This window comes from Thermobia domestica, chromosome 7, assembly GCF_964235325.1.
Source record: "Thermobia domestica chromosome 7, izTheDome1.hap1.1, whole genome shotgun sequence".
NCBI lineage: Eukaryota > Metazoa > Arthropoda > Insecta > Zygentoma > Lepismatidae > Thermobia > Thermobia domestica.
The window spans coordinates 255,507,278-255,519,768 of NC_137460.1; the positions used below are offsets into that span (position 1 = coordinate 255,507,278).

Genomic DNA, 12,491 nt, shown 5'->3' on the forward strand with positions numbered 1-12,491 from the left:
AATGCCCCTTTCACGCTTGTTGAGTTCGATTCAGCTCTTTGTGAATCGTCCAATACTTCCCCAGGCCTTGACCGTATTTCCTACGAAATGTTGCGCCACCTCTCCCGCGATACTCAGCTTGCTTTATTACAGCTGTATAACCGCCTTTGGGCTGAGGAGTTTTTTCCGCCTGCTTGGCGTGAGGCTCTGGTTCTTCCCATCCTAAAGCCAGGGAAAGCCGCAACTAGCCCCACAAGCTACAGACCCATTGCTCTCACGAGCTGTGTCTGCAAGCTGCTCGAGCGAATGGTCAACAAGCGCCTGGTGTGGTATTTGGAATCGCATTCCCTTTTAAGCAAATTTCAAAGCGGATTTCGTCGTTTCCGCTCCACTACCGACAATCTTGCTTATCTTGAGGGTGAAATTCAAGACGCCTTTCTCCACGGCGAACATCTTGTTGCTATATTTTTCGACTTAGAGAAGGCGTATGACACCACATGGCGTTACGGAATCCTAAAACAATTATATGACTGGGGTCTTCGTGGGCATATGGCCCACTTTATTTCGAATTTTCTTCACGAGCGATACTTTAGAGTGCGTGTGGGCTCTACTCTTTCAGAGCGCTTTCTACAAGAAAATGGTGTTCCACAAGGCAGTGTTCTTAGTGTCACGTTGTTTGCTGTCGCAGTCAACAGTGTTCTTTCGCAGATACAGGCTCCTGTGTCTGGTCTGCTTTATGTTGACGATCTTGTCATCTTCTGTCGCTCCCGTCACCTTCGCGGCATTACTCGACAGCTTCAACTGACTCTCAATCGTCTCGTTCGCTGGTCGAATGAGACTGGCTTTCGCTTTTCAACCGAGAAATCACAATGTGTTCACTTCTGCCGGCAGCATACGTGTTTTGTTGACCCGGACTTGTACCTTGATGGCACCCGTTTGTCATTCGTTGATACAGTCCGTTTCTTGGGTCTGGTGTTTGACCGTCGCTTGTCGTGGGCACCACATGTACGGACTCTTAAGTACTCTTGTCTTCGAGCTCTGAATCTCCTTCGTGTCCTTTCCCACCGCACGTGGGGTGCTGATCGTACTGTTCTACTTCGTTTGTACCGTAGTCTAATTCGGTCCAAGTTAAACTATGGCTGTATTGCCTATGGCTCTGCTCGTGATTCCTTGTTGGCCAACTTCATACAGTGCATCACCTGGGTATTCGGATTGCTACTGGCGCCTACCGTACTAGTCCTGTTGCAAGTCTGGACGTTGAAGCCAATGAACCTTCCCTAGCGTATCGTCGCAGGAGGCTCCTTCTTAATTATTCTGCACATGTGCGCTGTATTCCAGACCACCCTTGTAGACCGTCTCTCCGTGGTGGTCGGAATTACGAGCGCTATGCTGCACGTCCTCGTTCTACACGTCCATGGTACATCCGGGCGTGTGAGAGTTTCCTTGCTGATGATTTCGTGTGGCCCTCTCTTTCTTTGGTTCAGTTTTGTGCTATTCCACCATGGCTGCTTCGTATACCTCGCTATGATACCATCAGTTGCAGCAGCAGGGTTGTGTCGTCGTTGTCTGCTGGGTGCCTGGTCATGTTGGCATCCGGGGAAACGAACGTGCTGACGCAGCTGCTAAGAATGCCGCCTTAGTTGGGGTTGCACTGGAGCATAGCCTTCCTTGCTCCGACCTTCAGAATCATTTCCATTCTTTGATGCGCTCTCACTGGCAAGCTGATTGGGACCAGGCCGTTGAGAATAAATTACACGCGGTTAAGCCTGTACTTGGAGAGTGGCGTACGTCATTTTGGTCCTGTCGTCGAGATGAAGTGCTCCTGGCGCGTCTGCGTATCGGACACTCTCATCTCACTCATAGCTATTTATTATGTAACGTGAACCGTCCGTATTGTGAAGAGTGTATTGTCCCTCTGAGTATTCAGCACATTCTTGTTGAATGTCCTGAATACTCGGATCTCAGAGAACGATTTGGACTGCCTTGTTTACTTGCCCGTGCCTTGGGGGATAATAGTGATATTGTTAGCCGGGCACTTAAGTTCGTTTCGGCCATTAATGTTGCTCACGTTCTCTGAGCAGTTTTAGCTTGTGTAATTGTTTTATTGCTGCTAGGTTTTTTAACTTTTCTCCCGTTTTTAGTGTTGTTTTTCTATATATTGTTATTGTTATCTTTTTATCTTATTTATTATTTTATCTTATCTAGCTTTGGTTTGTTTTTATTATTTTTTTAGCAGCACTTTTGTCTTTGTAAACACTGTTGGTTTGAATTATTTTTATTTTTCACAGTGCAGTCCTGAGCAACATAATTAATCGTGACGGGGACATATAGCCTCGTTGCTGACGTCCCCATTAACCCCCCTACTCTATCTATCTGCCTCCTAATGCGATCACAAATGACGCAATCTCGATCTATTTGATCTGAATTTGAAACTAACTCTTTCACTGGTTTGTTTCCCTTCAATATTTAATTCTATTTCCGTGACGGGGACATATAGCCTCGTTGCTGACGTCCCCATTAACCCCCATTCATTCATTCTGTTTCCTCATTATGCACGCACTCGGGTTGTATATTTGTAGACTCAGAGTATTCGTGAAGTCCTCTGACCTACCGACTTCCAAACTGCGTGCAGACGCACCTCATTGCCTACCCGTTGAGTTGCCACGACTAGTCGTGTGTGGATATGTACTTACATTTTGGCACTTTTTGTATCTCTTCGACTGTCGTAGGTTACTAACACTTGAATCTGTTCCTCCTCCTGTATGCATTCCTCTGCTGGTTGGGGAAAGTCCTCGTATACCACTCCTCTGTCCTCTCGTGCTGCGTGCTACACCATTTCGAGGGTTCCTACCACTACCACTTGAGGTGGACACAACTCCTCGCTCGTTGCTTTCGTTACGAGGTGGGCTGTAGGTTCCGTTCTGCTCATCTCTGTCTCTGGTTGGGAGTTCTGTTTTCAAGAATCGCCTTTTATTTCTGCGAGGAGAATTTTACCACTTGAGGCAGGGGAGCTTTGTTTATTATTCATCTCTACTTCTAACATTTTCAGTGTCTTCCTATTATATCCATAAGAATCTTTATTTTCTCTTATCGAGGTTTCGAGTTCTTGAACGAGGTTCAGTAGCTCTGGGGAGATGCTCTTCGAGCGAGAATAGACTATTGAGCGGAATAACCAGCTGGGAAGTTGGCGTGTGATGCCACATGAAACATGCTGATTGAGTTCTATACCAACGATTTTAATGTTCAAAGATACTACTACATGTGTTATGAACTATATGATCCACAAGATAAAAAGCTGGAACAAAACTTGATGTTCCAGAATATTCTAAATCTTAAACTACCAAAACACTGGATAAATGTCAAGTGTCTGTGTGTGCATCCAACCAACCATGATCTTCCACTCACACCTCCTCCTCTTCTTCTTTTTTGTCAGTGTTGCCAATCTTCGAAAGCTAAACTAATTACAACTAAAAAAATCCTAACATACTCCTCTCTCTTGATTGGACACAATCAACAATTAAGAAATATAACACAAACTATACAATATATTAACCAAAGGAACCAATTTGGTTATTGAACGTTTGTAAGTCCCAGATTTTTGTTCTGATTTTCACTACTCTTACAAGTTCTTTTTGCCCCTTGTACACCTCGTCGACTACTCCCAACTGCCAGGATAAAGGGGGAAGATTGTCTTCTTTCACTAACACTATAGTATTCGATTTCAAGTTTACTGATATCTTGTTCCATTTGTTGCGTTGTTGCAGTCCATGGAGATAGTCTGTAGACCAACGTTTCCATATGTATTGTTGCATCTGTTGTATACGTTGCTTCTTAGAGAGATAAGTTTCCGCAATATCGGTTATATCAGGTTCAGGCAAACTCATTAAAGGTGAACCAATAAGAAAATGGCCAGGACTGAGATAGCTAGGGTCTGTAGGGTCACTCGACAAAATGGTGATAGGTCGCGAGTTAGGATATGCTTCTATCTGGGTCAATAAGGTATTTAATTTCTCATATGTCAGTGCAGTATTTCCAATTACTCGCCTTAGGTGATATTTCATTGATTTGATGACACTTTCCCAGAGACCACCAAAATGTGGAGATCTCGGAGGAATAAAATGCGATGTGATGGCTTCTGAGGCAGCAAATTCACTAATAGAATCCTGAAACCCTTCTGAAGTGAATAACTTGTACAATGAATTCAACTCATGATTTGCCCTGACAAAATTGGATCCATTATCACTGAAAATATGGGAACACCTTCCTCTTCGAGATATAAATCTTCTAAGTGCTGCTATGAATGCTGATGCGGTTAGATCAGTTACTAATTCCAAGTGAATAGCTTTAACTGCTAAGCAAATAAATATGGCTATGTATGCCTTGCATCTGATACGACTTCTAGGTGCATTCTTCAAGATCACAGGACCAGCATAATCAACTCCGGTGTTACAAAATGGACGTGAAGGAGTCACTCTAGGTGGTGGAAGTTGACCCATCAATTGTTCTGACGTTACAGCCTTCAGTTTGAAACACGGCAAACATCTGTGGAGTACTGCTTTGATATCTTGTCTAGCAGGTGGAATCCAATATTCTTCTCGAAGAGAGGCTAAGAGTAATTGTGGTCCAGCATGGCACGGTGCAAAATTGGTTACAGATGATTACCGAAAAACTTTTTTTCTGACGGAATCAAGAAACTAGTGAAATGTTGGGAAAAGTGCATTGAAGTCCAGGGATTTTACGTAGAAAAATAAGGTATGTTTCAGTTTTCTATCATTAGAATAAATACAACTTTTTCAAGAGTGCATTCACTTTTTGAATTCCCCTCGTAGATGTTTCAATTACTTACCTTTTCTCGAACAACTCCATGAATAGTTACCAGTTGTTTGCACCAACTGAAATAGGAATTGTTTCAAAAGTCTAGTCAAGAGGAATACTTGCGTACTTCTCAGTAACTCTGTTAACTCATCGGGAACGAAGATTAAAACCTCGTCATCATCTCCTGAAATTATGTTCCTATATAAGGGTTTCTCAAGATTTTAGTACGTTCCAAACGGTGTTCGTTGTGGATTTTGTAATAATTCATTAGCATGCTCCAGATTGTGGGTGTTGGAGGCATAATGCCTCTTCCACTCCCTAACATCAAACTTTCCACGCTTGGAAAGGGAAAATTAATTCAACTGGATACCTATATAAAATATAAACACATTTTGTATTGTTTATAACATTCTGACACTTGAGTGTAATGTTAGGTATACCAGACCAAACATTTTCCATCATAGTTCGTAAATGTACTTGGCAACACTATGGTCTCTCCATTGCAAAATCTATGGAACTCCACCTAATCTTCCCTGGACAAGCAAACATTTGCTAAGTCTTCCTTTTTAATTTGGAAGCCCAGAATGGCGAGCGCCGGAAAAATCTTATGATCTGTTCGGTTTGTTTTGTTATAACCGGGCACTTTTATGCCATTTTCAGTTCTAATTTCAAAGAGTATGCACAGCCATGTAACCGTTTCCATTGCTTATGTGTTTGAAGTCCTAGGTTTTTGTTTCTTATATGTCCTGCTTAGCTTCAAAGGTGTCTCTTATGTCACAATACTCTTCGGAAATAATTTCAAAGCCTCCATCATTTCTCAGTTGCAAATCAATAAAATCTTCATTTGGTTCTATATTAAAATTGTTGAAACATCTTCGAACCTACCGTCCAAATTAACCGCTACTCTTATGTTCAAAGCGTTGTCTGCTATTACTTACTTGGTCAACAGTAATGCCCCTGGGTGATAAGGTTTCCTCCACTTTGTTTATTATATTCTCACCTGTGTATCGCTCAGAAAACTGTGAAAATCATATATTTTATTTTCCAATTTCCATTGGTCATTAATATATTTATCACCATTATTGATTAATTCGTTCACATGTCTAATGAGACTTGAATTGATTTTGCTTGTCCATCTTGAATCGTAGTACCTAGCGAAGGGAAAAAGCTTTCGCAACTTCCTCTCCCAGTTTTCTATATAGTGTGCTTCTGCTAGGTATATTCAACTTAGTCTTAAATCTGACATGAAATATTTTGATTTAAGGTGGTTGTCTGACTGTTTCGGTTAAGAGCTTGCTAATTGCTATAGATATAGGATCAAATTCTGTCGGTAACCCTGTCGGTCTACGTTTTCTGTTGTATGTATGGAATGTATAATTAAGCCAACATACACCACTATTAAATTAGAAGCGCGACTATGAACTTCACATATAGCAATCTTGCGAAATGATGGAGATGTTGTCCGGACACTGCACCCTATAGTTTTCCAAATTTGTTGGATAGAGTGAGTAAACTATCTTACTGTTAACTTATTCCCCGAGTCCGTAACAAATACCTAATCGCAGTCTGGCAAAAAAACTTGTTCTTACCATCTCTATACAAATTTTTAGTAATGTTTTTGTTTCGCTGCTCATGCATATCTGAGTTCGCCCTTTTGATGATGCTGTTTTATCTTCAAACAAATGAACAACAAACAGTCTTTCATCTGTAGTATCTCCTTGCTCATCTGATGATGCGGAAAAAAAACAACCTTTGCCCAAGTCATTTGTTCTCATATTGACAATTGGCCCTGGGCACTGAGCAGTATTAAGTATAAGAGTTATCCTCGAGAAAGTGTTGAAACATATGGTGGATACCTTTGTGCTGGCTTCTTAACGCGTAGTTGAGACGCAAGGTTGTAGTGACTGCATCTGCGATAGATTGGTCGCTTCGTTTGAGTAAGATCCAAGGGCGATGAAGTCTGCAGGAGCTCGAGATCCTCGGCTTTCTGCATTGTGATAATCTAAGAAGATAATAGCTTTCATGTTATCTGAAACTACACACTTCTGTCTGCTAATCATCATTTCAATATTTGTTTGAGCCACTTCATTCAATGAGTCTATGTCAATGTTGACATTATCTTCAGAAGCTATGTGGCTATCGTCTCCTAGGTAAAGGCCTGCGGTAGGTGGGTGTTCACAAACTTTCAATGCAGTAATTTGTAACTACGTCATTAAATCCGTCACCTGAGTGGACATTGATACAGATGGAACTCCCAAGGTTTTCTGATAGCATGATCCGCCAGAGAGTCGGATGTGTGTGTTTTCGAAGTAGTCTGAAAGTTGTGCCATAGCCTCTTGGGAATCAGGGTTCGGACTACGCGAACTAAAGTAGTGGGCGAGTTCATACTATCGAATGAGTTTCAAAACAGTTGCTAATTAGAAACACAGGAACTGAGACATCCAAAATAGAATAGTCTAAATTCACACGGAATTGCATTCCTTTTCTCTCATTCTACACTGTAAAAAATGAGGTTCTCCTTTCTGACTTAAATATTTTAAAGGATTTTGCACACCCTCATAAAAAAATCACTTGCTCATCAAAGTGATTTGTATCTAGTTTTTTTTCGAAGTAAATGTTTTAAGAATGTTTTTATTTAAAAATTGCCATACGAAAGTACTGTATTAGGCTCCTTAGTTTTCATTTGGGTGGAAAAGAAACTCCTAGCTTTTGGGGTACTTTTTTCTACCATCCCATTCACAAACTAAATATTACACACTCTCAAAATAATTCTAGCTTGGGATATATATTGTTGCCAATTTCTATTATTACACATTATTAGCCCATCTATGGAACTTAGTCACTTGTCAAAGTCCTTCCAAAAATGTAGGGAGAAGTCTGATGGGTTGCACTTCGAACAAAATGTCTTTTTAAAATTCTACTGGAGCATTTTTCTGCTCTGTTTTTTTTTATTTTCATCATCTGAAATACTTCCTAATATATTTTACTCCTTATGGTATATTTATGTGTGTTTATTAAATGACGACCAATTCTTTTAACAGTCCTACTGAACAACCTTCCAACTTGGACCATTTCCACCTTCTCTTTTTTGCCCGAAAATATTTTCGGTGTTTAGGATTTTACAGGACTGCATATGCGAGAATTTCTCAAATGGCGTGACCTCCTCTCATGTTGACCATTTCCTTTTCGCCTTTCAACATCTAACCTAGAAAGACAGACACATACAAAAACTAACTTAGCAATGTCATTACTTAAGATATTAATCAACATTTAAATATATGAAATACATATTACACCACGTTGTGTCATACGCCTTCTCTAAGTTGAAAAATATAGCAAGTAGATGTTCTCCGTTGAGGAAGGCGTCGTGAATTTGACACTCAAGATAAGCAAGATTGTCAGTGTTGGATCGGAAACAACGAAATCTACTTTAATGGTTGCTCAAGAGGAAATTCGATTCCAAATACCAGACCAGCTGTTTGTTGAAAAGCGCTCTAACATCTTACAGAGCTTGCTTTAGAGAGCAATGAGTCTGTAGCTCGTGTGGCTAGTTGCGACTTTTTTTTTGGCTTTAAGGTGGGAAGAACCAGAGCCTCATGACAAGCAGTTGGAACAAGCTCTTCTACCCAAATGCGATTATGCAGTTGCACTAAACCAAGCTGGGTATTTCGGGAGAGGTTGCGCAACATTTCTTAGACTATATCATCAAGTCCTGGAGCTGTATTGGAGGATTCACGAAGAGCAGAATCGAAATCAACAAGCGTTAAAGTGGCATTGTAATCGTAGCTGTTGGCGCTCGGAAGTTTAACGGGCTCCGCTCTAACCGAGCCCTAATACGAGCGAACACTTGGGAACAGTGTCCAGACTCAAAGATAGATGCAAAATACTGATCCATAGTGTCAGCTATTTCTGAAGGGTTAATCTTGTTGAATGTCTTGAATACTCAGATCTCAGAGAACGTTTCAGATTGCCTTCTGCTCTTGCCCGTGCTTTGGAGGATTCAAGTGTTATGGTTCGCCGGGTACTTGAGTTTGTTAACCCCCTCCATGTAGCGGACCGTCATCGTCGGGGAGGGGGTGGAGCTGAGAGGGCGGCTTCATACCTCATTCATTTATCACCCCTCATCTTCATATCAGTGCATGCCCTCTCAGCCGCGAATACCGCTACCGGACTCGCGGGTGGTTGGTGGGAGTCGGGAAGAGGAAGGTCTAGTGGACGTCTTCCTCCACTTGGGGAGGACGTGCACCCACCCGGCCTCATGCTGTGTGCGTCCAGTGTTTGTGTTGTCCGGAGTGTTGAGTCCTTGAATATAAAAAAATACCAAAAAAAATGCAAAATATGAAAATACCCAAAAAACTTTAAAAATAAAAAAAAATCCAAAAAAATCCGCACCGTTTTGTTTTTTGTTTCTAACTGGGCTGGTGGGGGTCTATCTTTTGGTTGGCCAGGTTTCTTTTCTTTTGTTTGACCTATTCCTTTCCGGGGCCACGCGTTTTTGTCGACGGGAATGGTTTTCATGCACTTCCATTCCCCTTGACCGCGTTGGCCCCACGCTGATCCTAAGGTGTTGGGCGTGCTGAAGGGATTGCCAGGGGGTAGCGTTAGTTCCCCTATTAACGCCCCGGTGTGACCTCACACCCGTTTCCTTTTCTAAATGTTCATATAAATCACTATTTTATGGGTACAAAAACATTAAAAACGGGCCCGGGCTCGCCCTCTAGTAAAAAGCCCAAACTTACTGAGAACGAGATTGACCGTTCTGTTGTAGAGAATGCGGAAAAGACAAGTATCGCGACACCTGTGGTCCGATATCTTGTAATTAAAGATAAAGAAGATGATGGTGCCGATGCTACAGCTAACCGTCCAAGTGCTCTAAAGGGGTTGTCCCCTTTCGTTATTAATAAAGTTATAACATACAACGCCGGAGAGGTTAAGGATATTAAGAAACTGAGGAATGGCACCTTACTGGTGGAAACAATCGACGAGCGGCAAACAGCAAAGCTCATGAAGTTAACAACTATCGGCCCAGTGCACGTGTCTGTAGAACCGCATCGTGTACTGAACGTTTCCCGAGGGGTGATATCGTGTTGGGATCTCCTCAATGCCACCGAGGAGGAAATTAAATCTGAGTTGGGGGACCAACACGTTGTAGATGTAGCTCGCATCAAAAGTAGGAAGACAGGTGACCTTGTTGCTACTCAGTCACTGATTCTTACTTTCAGTTTGCCCACGCTTCCTGAGTATGTCAAGGCTGGTTTCTATCGTCTCAAAATTCGGCCTTATATACCTAGTCCCTTGCGCTGCTATAAATGTCAACATTTTGGGCACACCAGCACGTCGTGCAATGCGAGTGGTGCTCTTTGTGCCAACTGTGGCCAGGCTAGTCATGGTGCGGATCCTTGTACATCGACCAAGCCCTTCTGTGTCAACTGTAAGGGTGAGCATTCTGCTTGGTCTCGGGATTGTCCAGCCTTTCAACGTGAGACGCGTATCCGGGAACTCATGGTTGTAGAGAAGATTTCTGCTACAGATGCGAAGCGTCGTTTGAAAGAAAGCCTTCCTTCCTCGCTTTCTGTTCCCTTCGCTACTGTCGCTGCTAGTTCTCGGAAATCGGTAGCTACACAAACCGTTGACGTTTCCACCCAAACGGACTTGGCCCCAAAGCACAGTTCTGACTCGAAGATCCCAGTCACAAAGATGAGCGAACTTCTTAAGTCTCCCGTTGCAACAACGAGCGAACATCCCAAGTCTCCAGCTGTAACGCCTCGCGAACGTCGGAACACTCCTCGTGTTACTGTTAGTGGTGGTCTTCGGCGTACTCCAGCCCATCGCCGATCACCTTACACGGTTGGCCTGAAACTTAGCCAGCATATCCGCACGTTGAACGACACGGTTCTCTCTCCGAAGAGACCAAAATCTACTCCAGTTCGTAAGCCACCTGCCGCTTCTCTGAAGTCTGACATGGTGGAGGACGAACTCATGGATACTGAGTGGGCTGTGATTGGACCGCGTGGGAAAGTTCGCCTTAAACGTTGATTTATTTCATTATGGCGCTTCTTCAGTGGAACCTGAATGGCTTTAGTAGTCACCGTCAGGAATTGCTACAACTGGTCTCCGACCACTCGCCAGTTGTTGTCTGCTTGCAAGAAACCCATTTCAAGCTTACCCAGTCCTTCCTTCTTTCTGGGTACACTATGTACAGATGTGATAACCCAGATGCTGACCACGCTGCTGGCGGCGTGGCAGTCTGTGCCTCCGATTCTTTTCATTCTCTGCAAATTCACATTGTATCCCGACTGCAAGCCGTTGCGGTGCGAGTATACTTTTCCCGCCCGCTTACAGTTTGTTCCTTGTACGTTCCTCACGCAGAAGCCTTTACCACCGCCGATCTGCTTCAGCTCTTCCACCAACTTGAGCCGCCAGTCTTGCTTGTAGGAGACCTTAATGCCTATCACCGTCTGTGGGGTTCTGTCCGTACTGACGGTCGTGGCCGCGTGGTCACCGAATTTCTTGAGGAGAGTGGCTTGCTTATCCTTAACGATGGCAGTCCTACTCATTTCTCCACTGCCCATGGCACATATTCTTGTATCGACCTCTCCATGTGCAGTGCTGGTCTCTTGACCTCATTGACCTGGAGAGTGCATCCCGATCTTTGTGGCAGTGACCACTTCCCGTTATTTGTTGACGGCCTCCTTTTCCTCTCCGCCGCTTCAATCTGAAGCGTGCTGACTGGCGTAAGTTCCGTGAGCTCAGTGAGTTTCATTGTCGTGATGATCTCCCTGTCGCTGTTGTGGCTGAGGCTTTTGGGCAGACTGTTCTTGATGCTGCTCATGGTTCCATTCCAGAATGCGGTGACAACGTTTCTCGCCGGCGTGTTCCTTGGTGGTCTGCGGAACTCCGTGAGGCTATCCAGGCTCGTCGGCTTGCTCTTGCCACTTTTAATCGTCATCCAACGGACGAAAATCTTCAGCAGTTCCGCATTCTGCGTGCTCGTGCTCGACGTCTGGTAAAGATCTCAAAGCGCCAAAGCTGGACGAATTACGTTTCGTCATTCAGTTGTCGCACGCCTATGTCTACTGTGTGGCATCGGGTTCGCTCCTTAAACGGCTCTTCTCCTTCACTTAATGTACAAGCTTTAAACGTGCATGGTGTTCTCGAGACCAATTCCTCAGAGATCGCTAATATATTGGGAGACCACTTTGCCAGTATCTCTGAGTCGGATCACTACCCACCAGCCTTTGCTCGTTCACGTCCTCAGCTAGAGCGAACCCCGTTATATTTCCGTACCGCCAACAGTGAGGATTATAACGCTCCTTTTACGTCCGTTGAGTTCGAATCTGCTCTCCGCGAATCGTCCAACACCGCTCCCGGGCTTGACCGTATTTCCTATGATATGTTGCGCAACCTCTCCCGCGATACTCAGCTTGCATTATTGCAGCTGTATAATCGCCTCTGGGTTGAGGAGTTTTTTCCACCTGCTTGGTGTGAGGCCCTGGTTCTTTCTATCTTAAAGCCAGGGAAAGCCGCAACTAGCCGCACGAGCTACAGACCCATTGCTCTCACGAGCTGTGTCTGTAAGCTTTTGGAGCGAATGGTCAATAAGCGCCTGGTGTGGTATTTGGAATCGCATTCCCTTTTGAGCAAATTTTAAAGTGGCTTTCGTCGCTTTCGTTCAACTATTGACAACCTTGCCTACC

General features: G+C 43.6%; 1 protein-coding gene across 1 annotated transcript; it reads right to left on the bottom strand.

Moving 5' to 3' along the window:
- Positions 1 to 3,527: 3,527 nt before the first annotated feature.
- On the bottom strand, positions 3,528 to 10,182 carry LOC145689684 (uncharacterized). Its single transcript, XM_081763880.1, has 2 exons — positions 10,011 to 10,182; positions 3,528 to 4,585 (listed from the first exon to the last, which is right to left on the bottom strand). The coding sequence occupies exons 1-2, from the start codon at positions 10,180 to 10,182 to the stop codon at positions 3,528 to 3,530; spliced, it is 1,230 nt and encodes a 409-aa protein (XP_081620006.1).
- Positions 10,183 to 12,491: the final 2,309 nt, after the last annotated feature.